The sequence below is a fragment of the Zosterops lateralis genome, assembly GCF_965231275.1.
Source record: "Zosterops lateralis genome assembly, chromosome: 17".
In the NCBI taxonomy this organism is placed as follows: domain Eukaryota; kingdom Metazoa; phylum Chordata; class Aves; order Passeriformes; family Zosteropidae; genus Zosterops; species Zosterops lateralis.
The window spans coordinates 10,695,308-10,715,271 of NC_139777.1; the positions used below are offsets into that span (position 1 = coordinate 10,695,308).

The 19,964-nt window shown below is 48.8% G+C and overlaps 1 protein-coding gene across 1 annotated transcript in view; it reads right to left on the reverse strand.

Moving 5' to 3' along the window:
* Window positions 1-1,729: 1,729 nt before the first annotated feature.
* The window catches only part of FBXW8 (F-box and WD repeat domain containing 8), a gene marked incomplete at its 5' end in the record, with an annotated part of 51,963 nt that continues 33,728 nt past the window's right edge, over window positions 1,730-19,964 (reverse strand). Inside the window, 4 exons of the mRNA XM_083873952.1 lie at window positions 1,730-3,272; window positions 3,932-4,048; window positions 6,807-6,980; window positions 10,918-11,045. Coding sequence (XP_083730078.1) covers window positions 3,128-3,272; window positions 3,932-4,048; window positions 6,807-6,980; window positions 10,918-11,045 — 564 coding nt within the window. The 3' untranslated portion in view covers window positions 1,730-3,127. The remainder of the gene's footprint in view (window positions 3,273-3,931; window positions 4,049-6,806; window positions 6,981-10,917; window positions 11,046-19,964) is intronic.

The following is a 19,964-nucleotide window of genomic DNA, read 5'->3' on the forward strand; positions in this document are numbered from 1 at the left end:
GACAGAGGTGGGAGGGCAGGAAAGCAGAGCTGGGGGGAAAGGCCACAGGGAGGGAGAGAAAGGGACCCCCAGAGCACCTCTCTATACAAAAATCCCCCCCTGCTCCTTCTCCCACCACTCCTCAGATCCTCAGGAGAGGGATGGCAGCCCTGGAGTGGCTCTTCCCTCTCAGACAAGGTGGTTGAGGACACAAAAGGAGGCAAAAAAGCACTTTCTGGGGGCTGTGCTGGTGGCCTGACCCAGGGGCAGAGGAGGGGCCGTGGGGATTTTCTGTCCTGACCTCAGGATGGCTGTGCCCCCCTGGAGCTGCTCCCTGAGGGCACAGCTGGGGCTGTGACACACACACAGCTCCCCTGGGATCCCACACTCCCTTGGGGCAGGGATCCTTCTCACCAGGACACAGACACATCTATTAGCTGAGGATTGCTGCCACCAACAATGGACACCAGAACTCTGACAGCTTTTCATGCCAGGCTGTTTCCTGCTGGGATATCTTTGGATCCCTTATCTGTCCCTGTCTGAGGGCCACCAGCCTGGCAGGTGGCACCAGCGTGAGCCTGACCTCCAGCCTGACCTCTGCCAGCTCAGCCCACACTGCTCCAACGTGTCCTGACTGCAGCCCCTGAGCCCACCCAAGACAGCAGCTTTGCCCCTTCTCAGTGCCCACCTCTGACCTGTGGGACAAAACCCTGGGCCCCTCCCTGCCACCAAAGCTGGAAAGCTCCAAGGTGGCTTCTGTCCCCAGCACAGCTGGGCTGGTGACTCTGCTCCTGCTCTTCAAATGAAGGAAGAGGCTCCATTTCAGTGCCCCCTGAGCCCAAAGCTCAGCAGCCTCGCTGGTGTTTGCTGCACTGCAGCACAGCACTGAGGAGCACCCAGGAGGGCAGGACAACATCCCAAGGAGGCAGGACAGTATCTCAGGGAGGCAGGACAGCATCCCGGGCAGGCAGGACATTCCAGGGAGGCAGGACAACATCCCAAGGAGGCAGGACAACATCCCAAGGAGGTAGGACAATATCTCAGGGAGGCAGGACAGCATCCCGGGCAGGCAGGACATTCCAGGGAGGCAGGACAACATCCCTTCCCACAAAGTCCCCACATGGACACTCTCCAACATCCAAGTGCCCTCACCCACATGAGGAGAGCGAGTTACCCACACAGAGCCCTCTGCTGCAGTGCAACTTTCCTCAATTAATTCCATTAATTAACACGGGAAAGACCCAAAGGAGCACCCCCCGGAGGAGCTGTGATGTGAGCCAGGGGAACAGGGGCTGGGAGCTCCATCTCCAGCGCAGGTGAGTCTGGATTCAGAAAGGGAACACCTGCTAGTGCAGGTGCTGCAAATCCCGTTCCCGGCGGCTCCAGGGGGAGGAGGGAATGCGGGGGAGGACTCCGGGAAAAGGGCTGACGTGGGCACCACACAAACTTATCTGCTCCTCGCAGCAGGGAGATGGAGGAGGAACAAAGCTGCTCCCAGATAATGAGGCGAGATAAGGGGAAGGGAGAACAATGACACGAGAGCTCTCCCTGCTTCTGACATCGCAGGAGTCACAGGGTTGGAGCAACCCCAAAGTCATTTATGCTACACAAAGCATTATTTATTTGTCAGGTTTCAGCTGAACTCTTGTCCAAGCTGTACATCCATGACACTTCCAGCTCTTCCAGGAACGGAGAGAAGGAGCTGGCTTCCCAGAAGGGTAGAGAAATAATAAAAAAAGAAGACCAAAGCTTTATGAAAGATCAAATTTATTGGTCAGACAGAATGGCTTTGCCCCTTGCACTTTTTTTGTATCCATCACATGGAAAAAGGTAACTTAAAAACATAAACCATGAAACTTTGGCCTAGGGGTCATGGGAAACCACCCCAAGCCAAAGAAGAGCAGTGAAATGAGCTCTCTGCAGGGCTGTCTCAGTGACTGCACAGGGGTGAGGTGCCAGCCCAGCCCCTCTCCTGCAGGTTTGGGCACATTCCTGCACCTCTCCCCAGTACTTTATGCTGACTCCATTAACCCAGGAAAAAAGGTGTAAGTTAAAACTTAATCTCAATTTAAACAGAACTGACACAGCTTTGGTTTGCACCAGTAAGTTTACAAGGGCAAATCACAATAAAATCATTTTAAATCAGTAAAAAGATCCATGCAGGACTGGAGCTCTTGTTCCCCAAACTGGTTTTACTTGTCAGTGCTACCTGGACTTAAGGTAAAGCCTCACTCCTCGTTCCCACCTGGACAGCACCTCCTGGTGCTTCCCCACAGCTTTGGGGCTCAGTACCCAGGGAGGGCTCTGTGGCCACTTCATCCCTTCTGTTCCATGATCAGTTCCCAGCCTGGAAGTAAGGACAGCACTGAAACCCTCCAGGTGCTGTGGAAGGACATGATCCAGCCAAGAACACAGCTGACAACCTGGGCCAGCCCTTCATCCCAGTGAACAGGGGTCAGCTCACCCTAAAAGGCTCAGGAACAAAATTCCACAGACAGATGTACACATGCAATTAGAAAACATTTAACCCAGGATTTTAAATAATTGAAAAAATAGCTTTTTATAAAATAATGTTGATGTGTGTGTGGCCTGCTGAGTTCCCAAGCATCCAGCCTGGCCTGGGGAACCTTCCCCTCCCTCTGTCCATCCCAATCCCTCTCCCAACACTGTAACCTTCTGTGCATGGTCCTGCTGTCCTGTTCCCAGGCACATTCCAGTGCACTCCAAGGAAAACAAGAACGAGCAGCTCAACACCAGGACAGACATTTCAAACGTGTGGCTCAGCACATGCTTTTTCCAAGTCCTTGGTGATTTTTTTTCCCCTCCTGGGGTAGGCAAGAACTCTCCAGAAAGCTCCCAGCCTCCCACCCTTCAGTGTCCCACTCTGCCTTCCTGACCAAGATGGGACCTGCAGCATCTTTCCCACAAGCAGCAGGAATGTTTTTGTTCCCCCTGCAGTGCTCCTTTCCCTCCTCAGCCTCTCCACTCCAGCAGGCTGGACCTCTGGACACGTCCAGGGTGACACATTCCAGCAGGGCACTCCAGGCACACTCTGTCTGGGTTCCCAGCCCAGGGCTTTGTGCAGCCCACACCAGCTTTTGGGAGCTTGTCCCACATGGATTTCCTTTGCCTGTGCCCTGGCAGTGCCCTAGATGCTGTCATAGGGCACTGCCAGGCCGATGTTGTAGTTGTACCCTGTCAGCTCATCGTAGGAGGAGCGGCAGATGGGGAGGACGCTGTCCACGGCCAGCTGGTCCACAGAGAACTCGTAGGAATAAATCACCCCTCGGTACCTGTGGGCAAAAAACAACCAGACCACACCATTTCACCTCAGTGGGAAAGCAAACACAGGTAGAAATCACTAATAAAAATCACCTGAACTGAAAAATGCCACGCTGCAGGAGCTGGATAAAAACCCCCAATCCCTTCTGCACTTTCAACAGGGAAAGCTCCCTCCTGCCTCCTGCCAGGGACCCAGCAAGCTGGGAAGGGCTGGTGAATCATTCCCCCCAGCCCTGCAGAGACGTGACTGTCATCTGCTGAAACATCTCCAGGCTCTCCAGCACGGGGGAAGATAAATACATTGGTATTTGATAGTTCAATTAGCACTAACAGCCGTTTGAGATGCAAATACCAAAACCTGCAGTTTAAATGCCAGTAGTTTTCCTTTAGGAGGAGACAGCATTACTAATATTTCGAGCATGGAGAGGGCTGCATTCCCTGGCTGACTTCAGTGGACTTTATGTTCCCCTGCTGAGAAAAAAGCCCTTTTTTTGTGCTCAAGCAAATCAAGAGCCAATTCATCGCTTATTTTATAAACCTTACCCTTAAACTTTTTTTAATTTCATTTTTTTTTGCTGCTATACCCTCTCTGTAAGTGCTCTGGGTGATGACTCAGGTGCTCAGGGCGCTATTTAAAAACAAAGCAGATTGCTGAGGGCTGGTTTCTCACTTTCGGTGCAAGCTGGGGTCATCCTCGGTGATGCTGGAGCCCCGGGGGTTCTTCTCCTCGGGGATGTTGGCAGTGATGAGGCTGTGGGAATTGAACCACACCAGGCGGACTGGATGTCTGCAAAACAACCCAGAGCACGGGGTGAGGGGCCACCTGCACCGCACTCCCGCAATCCGAGTGCTGGGAGAGGAATGGCTTTGGATCAAACACGGAGTGACTGAAATCAGCGCCCTCCCCGCGGCCAGAGGCTGGGAACCCGCACTTCAGGCTCTTCCAGCCTGCAGCACATCCCACATCTTCTATCCCCATCTAGTGGGCTCTTCCCAGAACACACGAGGAGGCCAGAAAATACCGCTGGAAAGCTGGCAGAGCACCGGCTGGGAGGAATGGATGTGAGCTGTGCTGGCTGCCCTAAGGACTGCAGCACCCAGGGAAGGGCAGGATGCTTCCCAAAACGAAGGGGAAGGAACCCCACACAGCCATGCACTGAGCTGGTTTAGAAATGCACGATAAGGCACAAGCTAAGAACCATGGAGTGGGAAGGGCCCCACAGGGATCATTGATCCATCCCCTGTCCCTGCCCAGACCCCCCAACAATCCCACCCTGGGCACCCCTGGCAGTGCTGTCCAAAGGCTCCTGGAGCTCTGGCAGCCTCGGGGCCGTGCCCATTCCCTGGGGAGCCTGGGCAGTGCCAGCACCCTCTGGGGGAAGAGCCTTTCCTGATCTCCAGCCTGAGCCTGCCCTGGCCCAGCTCCAGCCCTTCCCTGGGTGCTGTCCCTGTCCCAGAGCAGAGATTGGAGCTGCCCTCGGGAGGAGCTGCAGCCCCTGAGGTGTCTCCCCTTGGTCTCCTCTGCTCCAGCTGAACGTTCCAAGTGCCCTCAGCCCCTCCAGACCCTTCCCCATCCTTGTGTCCCTCCTTTGGACACCCAAGTCAGGTCTTCATTCCCTCTCACTGGTGAGTAACTGACCCCAAACTCCAGAACAGCACTTTCTGTTCAAGCAGGAGTCATTTCTCAGATGAGGATGGCTCATCTTCACACCCCAAATGTGTCTCCTGTCACCTCCCTCAGCTCCTGCTCCTGTCTTCCATTCCTGGCATGGGGCCAAAGGCAGGGATAAGAGCACACACCTTATCTAGGAAAGCCTTTTGATTGAAGTGATCCCTTCTGATTACTCCATAGATTAAACACTGTTTTCTACATGTTTAATCTAATGGTTTCACTTGGAGTGCATCCCTGAGTTCAGCCCTGCCCTCCCTGCCCTCCTCCTGGAGCAGCATTAATGAGCATGCCAAGGAGACAATCAATGGAATATTGTCCTTAATGCATCAGCCACATCACAACAGGCTTTATCATTCCCAGGGTCAACACAGAAAGTGATACCTGCTATTAATCAATGACAACTCCAGCTTGAACTTCCCTGCCTGTAAATACCTCATCTAGCTCCTCTTTGGGGAAGATGCATGAAAAATAATAATAAAAAAAGGAAATCAGGATTTATATGTTCATTTTATGGATATCACTCAGACTTACAAGGGGCAAAATCCTCAAGTTTTTATCCAGACAAAGCCTGGGAACTGTGCTTTGATCAGGAAATCTTTATTTAGCTGTACAAAGTGTCAGCTCCAGGATGCTGATCTCTGGTTGTACTTCCAGTACTGTGCTCCTTGTGCTCAGTACAAACCAATATTTCAATATTTAAATGAGTTTAAATGCTTTGATCCTCACCATTAAGGGAATGTGCATGAGGTGAACAGAAACACAGGGATTGTGATGGATACACTGAATGGAGACAGCCAGAACCAGTCACTCTCAAAACAGCCAGTCCGGCACTTCAAACCCAAGGTTCCACAACTAACTAGAGGCTGGGGATGGGGCAGGGAGAAGTCACTGACTGAACTTCATGGAAAATCCAGGGGGAACTGATGCCTGAAGTTTTATCTTTCATGTATTTCAGACTCTGTGCTGCCCAGGGGGGCAGTTCTGAGCTCACAGTCAGTGTCACTCAGCTCTGCACACAGCAGGGACACAAAACAAATCCTTTTCCTGCTGCACACCAAAGACAACTTTCAGGCCAAAAGCACAAACAAGGCTGGCTGAAGGGAGGAACAAGAAGGACGGGACCTCACAACCTGAAGCTGTAACTGGACAATTAAACTCCAATAGGCAAATGGACCAAAACTTATAAAAATGTAAGACCTCATGAAAGGGGAGCCATTTTTTGACCATTTTGGGTCCACCTTGGGTGTAGCCCTGATCAGGCTCTTGTCCTGCCCAAGGTGTATCCTAAAGGCCTTTCAATAAATACCTACTTTATTCTCCAGCTCTGTTCATTCTCTGTTCCAGGTCAGCCTTCCCAAGACATCGGAACAACTCCCCTGCTCCCAACACCCACTGAAACACTCAGCTAATGAGTAAAAAGGCCATGACAGCTAAAGGGCCCCCTCAGAAACACACAGGGCTACAGCTGGGGAAGCAACCTGGACATGGAAACCTGCAGCCCTGGTTTGTGCCTGAGATGTTTTGGTTTTCTGAAGTTCTTTTCCCAAAGAACTTTCTGTAAACAAGAGACATGTTTACATTCTTTCCCTAGGAGGGACTTCTTCCTGATGTCCCTCTGGTCTGACCAATGTGAATGAAGAGGTTTGCCTTTGTTTCACCAATCAAATTTGCCTGTGTAGAACAATATAAAAAGGGAGACACATCCCAAAAATAAAGGAGTCATTTTCAGCCTTCTGAGGTCAGAGTCTAGTGTCGTTGTGGTGTGACACAGCATCAGAAACCACACAGAACTCCCCCCAAATTACCTCACTCCCACCTCCCCCTTGCAGCCCCGATAACCCCCGTGGCCCGGGGTGCCCCCCAGCCCGGTTACCTGGCGTGCATCTCCCAGAGCTTGGTGGCCATGCGCTGGTCCCACACACAGACCAGCCCCTCCTCCCCTCCGCTGACCATCTTCCAGTCGTCCATGCGCACGGCCGTCACACCCAGCTGGTGCCCGTACACGGAGCACGCGGCCGCGCCGCGCCTCAAGTCAAACACCCGCACCCTGGGGGGAGAACAGGGATGAAAACTGCTCTGTAAGTGCAACCCAGACATGGGTTCTGACACCACAAAGGGTTTGGGGTTATGGAAATACACCTGGGACAGCAGCAGGGCAGCTGCTGCTCTGTGGCCGGAAAAACAGTGAGGCACATCCTCCTCACCGCTGAATTTTCACCCTGACTTCTGTCAGCAAAGAGCCTTTTCAGGTGGATTTATCCCACCATACAGGACCTCTCTGAGTCTTTACAGGTTCCAGGACCTCAAGAGGCCTCTGGGCTCTCAGCACAGGAGGGACCTGGAGCTGCTGGTGCCAGTCCAGAGGAGGCCACAGAGACGCTTCAAGGGCTGGAGCCCCTCTGCTCTGGAGCCAGGCTGGGAGAGCTGGGGGTGCTCACCTGGAGAACAGAAGGCTCCAGAGACACCTCAGAGCCCCTTCAGGTGCCTAAAGGGGCTCCAGGAGAGCTGGAGAGGGACTGGGGACAAGGGCTGGAGGGACAGGACACAGGGAATGGCTTCCACTGCCAGAGGGCAGGGCTGGATGGGATATTGGGCAGGAATTGTTCCCTGGGAGGGTGGGGAGGGGCTGGGATGGAATTCCCAGAGCAGCTGTGGCTGCCCCTGGATCCCTGGCAGTGTCCAAGGTCAGGCTGGACATTGGGGCTTGGAGCAGCCTGGGACAGTGGGAGGTGTCCCTGCCCATGGCAGGGGGTAGGACTGGATGAGCTTTAAGATCCCTCCCCAACCATTCCACAATTCTATGAGTTATGATATAAAATAAAAGTGAGACTTGGAGAAAGCTCCTCTCTCTGTGCCTCTCAAGCCATCAGCAATGCCAGGAGGCATGAAACACGTTTTGGACACATTGTTAACACATCCCACCCTCGGTACATACCCACATCCACTGTGGATGAGGGCTGATATTATTACCAGGATCAAGGGAAGGATTATTACTGCAAACATTTCAGAGGAGATTGAACGTGTGGCAATTCAAAACAGACAGGGAATTACAGGTTCATACCCTTAATCACCAATATTCAAAGCAGGCACCCAGCAACCAGGATCTGCTTTGACTCCAAAAATGCAACTGACTGTAGGCAGGTTTTAAGTACATCTGATTTTTGGACATTATTGAGCACCCAGACAAAGCATTTTGGAGAGAAATAAACTGAAGGCTCAGCCAGAAGCAGAACTACAAAAAAAGGGCCTTAAGATTCCAAGCACTGCTACAAGGCCACAGCACCAGTTAGAGCTAATGGTGTTAAGTTTTAAACCCAGCTCATATCACAAAGGAGTGTGGGGTTTGATCCTTATTTATCAAGATCAAGAGATAAAGCAAAGTACATAAATAAACAAAAAATGCAGCAAGTGAAAACAGAAGGAAAGGGGAAATACTGATCTCAGATTTGAGAAGAAGCCAGAGCAAGTTCCTCACAGCTGATGGCTATCAGGAACAAACCCATCAGGTACACATTAATTCCAGAAAAAGCCAAAACACACTTGTTCCAACACATTAACTGTGCTTCATTCCATACCCCTGCTACGATCCTAATGGTGCTGCAAGTCCTTCCTCTCCCCTTCTCCAACCGAGATTGCATCATCTGATTTTACAAATAACACATTTCAGGGACTGAGAGACAAGGCAGCAGAGCAGTCCAGAGCTCCAGCAGAGCAGCATCCATCTGATGAGGAGGAGAACACACTGGGGCAGGGTGAGGAGAGCTCTGTGTGGGACAGCCCATCGCATCCCACAGCGTGAAGGGGAAAGGATTTCTCACTTCCCCCAGCTCCAGCAGAGAGCAGCTCTGGCTACAGCCTGGGCTGTTTGGGAAAGGGTTTTTGTCACTCCTGGAGCTCTCCCCGTTGTCCTGTGTGTGTTCTCACAGCTCCTGTTAGGAAAGCACAGCTGGAAGCCAAGATCCCAGCCAGCCCTGTTTATCCCATGAGGAAGCACCCAGCTTTCAGGCAGGTGTCCATGCTGGCACACCCCTGGGAGAAGCAGAGGCACACTTGGCTGCTCAGATGTGCCTCAAGGAAAAAAAGGAACAGTGTTTTGCCAGTCCCACATGATGCTGTAACACAGTCCTGGCCCAGCATGTCCTGTCTGGACAGCTGGGCTCAGTGGGAGCACTTCAGACTCATCCCAGCTCCAGGGAGGTGTTCTCGAGGCCAGGTTTGAACCCTCCTGTCACACTGCCTTGGGAGGGAGCTGCCTGGCCTTCAGGAGAGCAAGGAATATGTTTGGATCCACACCTTTCTGGGTTTGCCATATGTTTGCTTTCCCAACGCTCCTCTCCTCCCCAGCTTCCACCCAGGAAAAGCAGGATCAGCACAAGCTCCCTGCTAGGAGGCCTCTTGCCAGAGCAAAGCACAGCTCAGGAATCAAATCAATCAGCAGTGCTTCAGCAGGAATTTTGGATGGAAAGACAGATTTTACAGGTCCTACCAAAATTAATTCCCAAGTGTTACTTTTCAAAATCAGGGTTTTGTGTAAAAGAAGAGCGGATTCAAGTGAAATTGGGGAATTGCTGGATTTAATTCAAGCAGTAAGTGTCCCCTCTGGCCAGCAGCAGTCTGAACTCCCATGGCAAGGTCCCTGTTTAATAAACTCACTCTATAATATGGCCATGGAGATCCCAGTCTTGTTCCACCTGTGGATGCCCAGCACCTTCCTGCAGCATCACAGGAGGATCTGACCTCTGAGATCTCTGCTCCTGCCTCCTGGATGCCAAACTTATCTTCCCAACTATTCATCCCTAACTCCTTGCTGTTCTAGTGACATCCAACCCCTTGAACTCAGCGAGTGCTAAAGCTGAAAACCCCTAAAGCTCTCTGGAGGGGAAGGGCACAGACATCTCTGCTATAAAAGGGAGGGATATCAACTCCAGCTCCTCTCCTGTCACTGTGCAGATCAAAACTGGAGGTAGCTTTACTGGGGTGCTTTGGAAAACCAATTATCTGCTTTTAGAGGGAAAAAACCTCCCAGGGATTCAATTCCACTTGTCAAACTTCAGCTATTTCCTTTATCCTCCTTGCTGAGAAAGTGTGAGGCTCACTCGCACTCCCTATTCTCCGGGAAGGAAAAAAAAAAAGCTGTTTGACAAAATAATCATTTTTGCAAGCTGCTGCACTGGCGGGACAGAGGTCTGGGATTTGGCAGAGGGAAGTGCCCGCCTTCCAATCTGATCCCAGCACCAGAGCAGAGCACCACCTGCAGCCTGGTGCCCAGTGTGGAAAGGAGGAGGGAAGGAAGCAGGAGCCATTAGAGGCTGGCTCCTGGCCATCCCACATCTCCTTTGGTGCACTGGATCAGACCCCACAAACGACTCGCCAAAAAAAGGAAATCTAAAAATTGGACTCAAAGGGTCTTTTTAAGCATTTTAATCCTTTCGCACTGCCTGTTCCCAGCGCGGCCATTCCTGGCAGCAGACACTGAGCTGGGAAAATCCTACTCTCCAAGCCAAGGAGTTAAAGAGAAAGCTGCTAATCAGCTAAATAGAAGCTGGAATCTGTTCATATGAAAGTCTCTTTTTTTCTCTGTCACCTGAGGGACATCACAGTGTTCCGAAATACACTCTTGACATCATTTGGCAGCCGGGCCCATCTCATCCTCCATGATTCATCCCTGAGGTTATTTTTTTAATATCAGAAAGTGAGCTTTTAAATGCCAAACTCATTTTGCGGGTGGTGGCGGGGAAGTGGAAGATATTCCAAGTGGTCTCGCTGGGCTGTGCACCAACTGCGTCCACCAAATGGCTCCGAAAGCTCCTCTTCCCAGGGAGCTTCCCAGACAAAGCACACTGACTGCCACTTCCAACTATTACCTAAGAGTTTGTTCCTCAACTTCATGGAAACACCAGAGGAGGAACCAGATCCAGCAGGGCCAGATGCAGGAGAGGAAGCTGGAGATGGGAGACTGGAGATGGGCTCTGGGGAGCACCTACCTTCTGTCCTTGTTGCCTGCCACCAGCATGTTGGGGGGGCTGCTGTGGAGGTTGACACATGAGAATTCACCTATGGAGCTGCCCACCTTGGTCACACACTGGTTTGTTTCCAGGTTGTAAAGAAGGATCTGGCAGAGAGAGAATAAAACACCACATCAATTCAGCAGGAGCACCATGACAATGTTTTGCTGCAGTACCAAGCAGAGCTGGGACCACCAGAGGTGTTCTGCAGGACTTGTTTCTTGATGTATAAAACAGAACCAAGAGACAGATCCACCCCTACGAAGAAAGGCAATGACAACCTCAGAAATAAGGAATTCAGGTTTCCCAGCGGGATCCAGCAAGAAGCAGAGATGCACCACTAGAATGGCCAGCTCTCAGGCAAACAGGTGAAATCTTTAGGGTTACAGGAAAAACAAAGAGTTTCCTCATCAATTTTAACTTTTGAGAGAGCAGTAAAAGCAAACAGCACCAGCCCTGAGGAGGTTTGGACAGATGGACACTGAGAGGCAGATCCAGTTAAGTGCAGCAGGAATTGCAGGGCAGAGCTGACCACAGCCCCGCTGAGAGCCTGAGTGCCCTCACACATACACACAGAGAAATGTCACATCTGAAGTGGCAGCTCAGATGGGAAAGGCAGAAAAACAATTCTGTTTTTAGGCAGCACCGAAGATGATTCAACCAGAGCCAGGATGAGAAGCACGAGTTGTTCCCTGTCCGTTCCCACTCCTCTCCTCAATCAGTTTAATCACGTTTGCTGTCCTTCCTGTGGGGCCAGATCAGATCTGTCTAGTTGGGCCTTTCAATTTAAGAGAACAAGTATTTTTAGAAGCAGAAAAATGCACTGGTTGAAGCCCACTGGAGCTCAGTGCTGCACCTGGCCTTATATAACTTCATAAACATGATTAAATTTCATGGTGATGCTGGTTTAAATGAAAAGAAACCTTGTGACCATGAAAAGAGTTAATGACATTTAAAACATCAGAAAACCCCCACAGCTTCCATGGCAACATCAGTATGGCCATGTCAACGTCACATCAATACTCTTTACTTCTAATTTGCTGATTATAGCCACGTGCAGCTCAATAAATATTGCACTATCTGGATGTATTATTTCAACATTTGCCAGAACAGCAGCACTGATGCTGCCTGGCCTTTTATTTCCTCTCTGTGCCATTTCAGAGATCTGAAAGGTGAATTAAGAGATCAGGAGAGGATCATTTTCTGATGGAGGTCTCTGGGCAACCAAAGTGAAGTTTGAAAGATCTGGAGGAAGAGGGCAAAGAGAAGCAGAAATTTGCAGGTTTCCTCCACCTGCCATTCTCCCAGGCAATCACCAGGCAAATTCAGACATATTTTACCTCCCTACTAGGATCAACACATTCACATCCACCTTCCTTAGGTGTTCCTGAGATTTATAACCTTCCAATTAGTTCTTTGTGAAGCTGTCTCAAAAAAAATGACATTTTTCATCCTTAAGACCCAAAGAACCCAAACCAAGGATGACCTTTGTTGGAAAATCTAGGACGTAAAGTTTAAATTTAAATTAATTTCAGCTTCCAGCACAAGGAAAAAAGCTGTTGCAAACTGCATAGAAATGTTAGTGTTTGAGGTAAAAACCAGTTTACAGCCTGTTCTCACTTCAGCCCAGCTCCCAACAGCTCAGTAACCAAACCCACAGATAATGATGTTCTGGCAAAGGCACCTCGAAGGGGTTTCAGTGCAAAGGAAATTAATATCTGTGCCTGGCAATCCAAACTTCTCCTTGGAAAGTTTGGAACAAAAGACAAAGTCAATAAACTGCTGAATTCAGCTTAAGAACAAGAACTGATGGGGTCAGGAGAGCTGTATTCCAGCTCCCAGTTGAGCCTTTCCCAGCTGGATGTTAAAACTCCAGAGGGGAGAGGGCCAAAAGCTGCTTTCTTAAAAGTCCCCTGGGGCTGATACTTGCAGTGAACATCCATAAACTATTAATTTATCTAAATGACCAGAGCTCCCATCTCTGCTATAAAGACAGGATACATATTTGAACATCCAGCCATGGCCATGAAAGGCTGGAATGAAAAATTGCTTCCACTAGCACTGAAAGATTCCCATGTAACATTTTCCATGGTACATTTTCTCCTGCCTGCAGCCCTGTGGCAAAGCTCACAGGTAACAGCAGCTGGAAAAATGACTTATTTCTCCTCACATAACTTGCAGGTGGCCATCAATTTAAAGCATTTTCATCTAAGCATCTGTAAAAAAAAATAAGGGTTCACACCCACAAAAATGGAAGAAAAGCTAATATCATCTTCTCCTACCCCCTTCAATTCCTTCTCATGCCTATCTCTATTCTTCTAAAGATTATTTCTTTTAGATTTTATCATGCACAAATATCTTTCTAACCCATCAGCCCCATCATTGGAAGAGTCTCTTTGTCATTTCAGTATCCAGGTTTTGCCTGTCTTGAAATTCAACCTGTCTTGAGGAGTTGTATGACCTGCAAATGAATTTCAAACCTTTATCTTGACCAATTGATAAGTAAAGAAGCTAAAAGCACTCAGAATGCTTAAGTCTGAATAATAATTTCCTGGAGACAGAGATTTAAAAGCACACTGATGACAATTCTGAAGTTGCTGGAACACCTCTGATGAGCTCTCCTGTAATATCCCAAAGCAAGAAGGATTTTCCTTACAAAGGCCAAGGAGAGAGAATGGAAATACCTGGTCAATAGGGACTTGAAATAAGGGCCTGTGTGTTAAAGGGCAGATAAAGCATAAGATCTCTGGGAGTTTTATAATCCTATAATGCACACTGCAAAGGGATTACCCTTTTAAAGGTATTTATAATCCTATAATGGACACCCAAGCCCAGTGACCTAATAGGTACCGAACTGAGGGAAGTGAACCAAGAGCATTTGGGTGTGAAATGAAGAACCCTGGGATAACACACTAACGAGCAGCCCTGGCCCCACTGGGAGCCCAGGGAGGAAAAGCATTAAAGACTCCGTGCAGCCAGCACTGGGATCCAACGCCCCAAATAAAAAGTGTCACCTATTAACATTGGCCAAATGAAAAGTCCAAGTTGTTGGCCAACAGCCAGGCAATCTCCCTGAATGCTTAATAATTCAACAAGCCAGGAATAGCCAGAGCACCTCCAGCACTCTGTTTAGTTAAAGACCACAGAGATTAGCAAACACATTATCCATCTCCGAGGCGATCCTTTCCCTGTTACAAGTCCCTTAACGACCTTTACCATCCCTCCCTCTCTCTCTCTCTCTTTTAATAAGGCTGAGCAAATGGGACTTCATTTCAGCCCACTGCCACAGACTGGGGGTATTAATTATTCAAGCTGATAGTCTCCCCTTTGTTAAGGCAGTGCATTAGACTAATTCCCCTCTTTACTGGGCGACTTGGGCACGGCTCAGGCCGTGGCCGCTCCTGCGGGAGGGATGCGCCGGGAACCTGGCAAACCCACCAGCCCAGGCACAGGAAAAAAGGCAAAGTTACTGCTCTGCACAGAACTGCAGAGAGCTGGGGACAGGGAACTCTCTTTAAATGCTGTCCAAGAACTTGTGAAAGATGCCTGAAATTAATTCCCAAAGAATTAAAGGCTCTGGAGCCAGAAGAGCTGAGCTGTGAGCTTTGTTACATCTCGCAGCTAAGTGAGGTCAAGCGTGGTCGATGCACTCTGCTTGAGACACTTCCAAGAAAAACCAAGGAACTGAAGGAAATGCTGCTGATGGAACTCTTCCATGCATGGCCAAAACCCCAGCAGGTGTTTTGGGATGCTGTGTTGTTGGAGATGTCTTTTTTGGACGGAACATTAAAACAACAAATCCCTGAGCACTTGTTATCAAAGAGCCTGTGGTACTTTCAACAAGAGCTGGGGTGTCCATCCCACTGTCCTGGATGGCAGCCAGCACACGTCTGCCCTGGGGAAGAGCTGCTTTCCCTTTCCTTTTCCCTTCCCAGTCCATTCCTGTCCACATGAACAGCGTGGGGCAGGTGGAGACTGAGCTGTGTCTCAGACCTGAGTGAATCCCTGTGTGTGTGTGGTGTTTGGTTCTTTTTTAGATGCTGTAGTGGAGGAAGGATCATAAATACCAGCAAAAAGCACATTGTAAAACCACACTCAAACCCTACATCCTTCTCCTCACTGAACAGCACACAAAATCCATTACAGAACCACTTTTTCAGAAAGAACCGTCCAGGATTGAGGTTTCTGTCATTTAAAGTAAAATAAAACCACCCTGAGTTGCTCAGAGTGGCAGAGGATCAAGCAGTAAGCCTGAGAACTGCATTTACATTTATTTTCAGATTATGTTTCTCCCTTTTGCTTTGGTCCAGTCCTCTGCCAACTGGAAAAAACATTGCCTGAATACACACAAATATTGCCAAAAAAAAAAAAAAAAAAGGGTCGTGAATTTCCAAGTCCACCATAAATAAAAAAGAATCTGGTTTCTGCTCAGGTCAAACCCATCCAATCCAGAGAGTACCTACAAAAGCAGGAATATGCATTTGTGGAGGTACTCATCAAATTAAAGACAACATATGGTACACACTGCCGCAAGTTTGGATTTTATTTCTAAAGTGATGTGGAAAACAAGAATATTTTTAAAGTTTACAAGCCCCAGGGGCACAGTTTCCCAGTGCAAATGTATTGGATTGCCTACTGTAAATATGGCACATAACACTGCAACAACAACAAAAACAATTTGACTGTTAACAAATGCAAGGTCAGCACGCTCAGACTTGTGCACACAGATAAGTGTTCTGGCTCCATAAATTTCAAGATGAGCTAAGATTTAAAAGGAGCAGCTGAGGGAGACAGACAGACAATCAGAGAGGAAGAAAAAGAGTAAATCAAACACAAAACAGCCAGTTAAAATAAATAAATAAATAAAATAAGCAGTTAATATCCATGAATAATGGATGTTTGATTTAAAAGCAGTTTACTCCAATATGATGTAATTTTTGACAATCAGCCAGAGAGACTATTTTTCAAGTTCTTGCCAGATATAAGTCATTGTAGGGAGCTGGGAACACGAGTGCTTCTCTGAGCATGTGGAAAATTGACTTTCATGCCATCCTAAAGGTGACTTTCCCTGGCAGACGCATGCGCCGGGCGATGCCCAAAAACCCAAAACCAGCAGAGCCCGCACAGCTCCCAGCAAATCCAGCAGGAAAAGCAGCTCCCCGCTCCTCCCCATCCAACACCTGCTGCACAAGTCACACACAGAGCTAAAGACAAGTGGAGTTTGTTTTTCCCTTTGAAGTTTCCCTGTGCCTGGAGTTCCAGAGTGAGGCTTCAGGCTGGTGGCAAGAAGGGGAGCCAAGCGTCGTGCCGGCGCTGCCAACGCACCTGCAGCCCTGGGCACTGCCAGCCCCCGGGGCTCTGCCAGCCTGGGATGGGCTGGGATGTGGGCAGATGTCTGCTAAGACCTGGAATGGGGTCACCAGGCTCGTTTGACTCGTGGCTGAAGCCTGGGCTGAGAGCTCCAGCACCCATGGGGAGGATGTTGTGTTTACCCACAGAAACACCCACACACTCAAAAACCCCTCTAGCCCAGGGACAGGTTTTCCCTAATCTGAGGGAACCCTTCTCCCATGGAGAAGGGAGGCAAGGAGAACCTTAAAAACTGAATTAAACCCCTTGGTTTCATCACCTGGAATATTTGTGGCACATCCCAGCAGCTGTATTTTCCAAACCTGAAGCACCCACCTAAAGCTGCTGTGCCAATTTTGAGGCACCCACACTATAGCACAAACAGGGGAAAAAAAGCAGGATGTCCTTAATCTCAGCCAACAGAAAGGGATTCATTAATTTATTATTTATTTATTTAGCCTTTTGTTTATTTTAACTTGCAAAATTATTCCTGGCCATTTAGAGCGTTTGGTCAATAAATCATGCAAAATTTAGACAAGGAAAAGTTCTGGACACTCTGCTGGTCTCTTCTTCTTGTAGTGGCCAGCACAGTTCAGTTCCTCAGAGAGCTCTGCCTCTCTGACATGGTATCAAAGCATTTACAATGAAAAAGGTATTTAAAATACCTTTCAACACCTCCAAAGATCTGCTAACACCCTGCAGACCTGCAGCTCCTCAAAGAGACATTTGGCCAAGATCCATCTGTTCAGTCACCAGCGAGCCCTGCCCTTCTACTGGTACGAACACAACAGTTCATGAAGATGAATTTGTTGAAAATTGAGCTCTTTACAAAGGGTCATGGGGGCCAACAGAAGTGAAAAACCTCACATTTTTAAACAAGAAAAACTAAGATTTTAAAAAACGGAAGTCTTTGAAACTCTGTGAGAACTGGAGACACTCAATACCAGAAAAGACAATGTGGCTTCTCAGTTAGAAGGATTTTAGTTAAAATAAGGTGAAAGTAAGGTGTAAAAGCTCACATAAAGCAGCCATGACCTAAATATATCATCCAAAAATGACTGTAAAGTATGAAACTCAATTTAAAGGATTATTTACTGTTGTCCAGAGAAATTGTGGCTGCTCCTGGATCCCTGGCAGTGTCCAAGGCCAGGCTGGACAAGGCTTGGAGCAACCTGGGATAGTGGAAGGTGTCCCTGCCCATAGCAGGGGGTGGCACTGGGTGGATCTAAGGTCCCTTCCAACTCAAACCACTTTGGGATTCTATGATTTAAATTTTTCTTTCACTCACTACCAGTTCACAACAGTGCTTAATTCCAGTGGATACACTCACATTTCCAATCAGCTGAAGAATTCCATGGGAACATGAAATCCAGGAGCAAACCCAGGCAGTGTTTCCATGGCTGCTGAGAGGAGCCAGGTGAGGTTGAACACCTTTCCTCAAGTACAAGGCAACCAGCAGCTCCCAAGGGCTGCACAGCATTAATAAGCAGCACCCAAGAGAGCTGATCTCAGCACATCCAGCCTTCTGCCTCTGACCTGGAAGCTGGAAAATCATCCCTTCCCTCCCCTCTTCCCCATCCACCAGTCCTGGAATCAGGTTTGTTCACAAAGCAACCAAACCCACAGCTGAACTGTGCCTGACAATAGCTGCAATAAAAATTCTCATGCACGCTGCATGAAGCTTCTTTGGTAGAAAAACCCCCAAATCCTCCTTTGTTCAGCATCTCATATCCCCAAGAACTGCTGAATATGTTAAAATTTTTGAACAGAATTTGAAATACAGGAGAAAGTTGTGTTTTAGGATTTTCTCCCGCATTTCAGGAGAATAAACACCTCTAAATTTCATAGAAATAATCCACAAAGCTCACCTGAGCTAAAGTAGGAGACCAGACTTACCTGACAGAAGATTCAGGGAAGGTTATAAAGGCACCAGCTATGAGAAAAGCTCCAGCCAGATCCAGATTGCATCAGAAACCAGATGAAGTCAAGCCTAACATTTATCCTGCTGCCTCCTTACAAGGTTTAGATCCTGACATGAAGAGGACCAAAGCCAATCTGTGGATTTAATCTCCCCCATGGTGTTTAAACCCAAAATTCCCACAGGTGGATGCCCAGCCCTGGTGGTGCTGCAGCAGCTCTGTGATCACGGGGCTCCCAACTGCCTGACATGGGGGATGTGTCACTGGCCTGACATCATCCCTCAAGGAATGTCCCCTGGATGCCCTGGGAATAAGGATTTCCCCCACGGGTCATTTTCTGGGCCATTTAATTAGCCCTAGACAAGCCTAGATGGGAAGACAGATCTCAGAATTTGGACTTTAAGGGATGTCATGGTGAGTTAACAACAAAATCTTTCATAACTTAACTTCAAAAAAGAGTTCCAGGAGCACTAGAGCAGAGGAACTTTCAAGAAACAGCATCATATTTGGGTTGTCTGGTGCTACTGAAGTGCAAGCTGAACTTCTCAGGGATGAAGCATTTCTGTTCTCCCCTCCCTCCTGCACGGGTGTCTGTCATCTGACAGGAGCCAAGTCTAGGCCACGGATTTGATGTTTTCCTCCTCTTCAACATAAAAGTTCCCACAAAATTTATGCCTCAGATCTCGGCTCTGCTGTCAAACGTGGCTAAAATTAGAAAGTGATTTTAAAAAAAGAAGAGAGAGGGAGGAAAAAGATGGTTTCCCTGAGTGTTTTCATCAGGAAGCAGGTTACTAGGCAGGGATTGCCAGAAGGAAAATAATAACCCGGAGGAAAACAAAGCAAACCCCAAACTGGGGAGAAACACAGGCAGCAGCCAACGGGGCTGGAATCCTCCAGGATCCCATTTCCAGGCTGGGGAGCTCTCCCAAAGACAGATTGTCACCGTGTGCCCGGCGTAATCAGCCGCTGCAAAGTCCCTTCACGTCTGCGCGGGGCCGGTAATTATCATAATAGACATCGGTAATTAATTTCCGGCGTGATGTCAGCCACAGCAGCCCTGCCAAGGCAGTGTCCTTGTCACACCCCCGGCCGTCTGGGCCCATCTCCCTGATTAGGATGCACCAGGCTTAATACAATCTGCCAGAGAGAGCCAGGGAGCTCAGGACTGGATTAGGAAAGATGTCCGGCTTTGCTGAGCAGGGTTTGGGGCCTCGGGAGGTTTCTCTGCCCTTTATGAGGCACAGAAGTGATCACTGGGGTAATGCTCCCAAACGAGGCAATTTTACCTCCTGACCTCCCACCTCTGGAGGGAAAGGAGCTGGGTTAGGACAGCAAAGGAATTAATAAAGACAGCACAGCTCCCAGCATCTCAGCCCTCAAGGTATTTATGGTGAACAAATGGGGATTTTAAGGGCAATGAGATGTAGCTCGACATGTTTATTTGTTACAGAGGAACTCTTAAATAAAGCTTTCCCATTCCAGTCACTTGTCAGGAAAAATCCTGCGTTTTCACACTACAGACCACAGGTCCTTTCTCCTGGGTGCTCCACTGCTGCTCCCTTCTCCAGCTGCTTGAAGCACCCTCCTTCCCCGACTGCTGCTAGCCTGAAGTGTAACACAAAAATGGAATAAAACCAGAGAGTGCAAAAGGGAGGAAAGATACAGCAAAGAGACAGGAACTCTTCCCAAGGCATCTGGCAACACCAAAGTCTCCTCCCAGTTTGGCCAAATACTCAAGAGCACAGCACAAGGAGCACC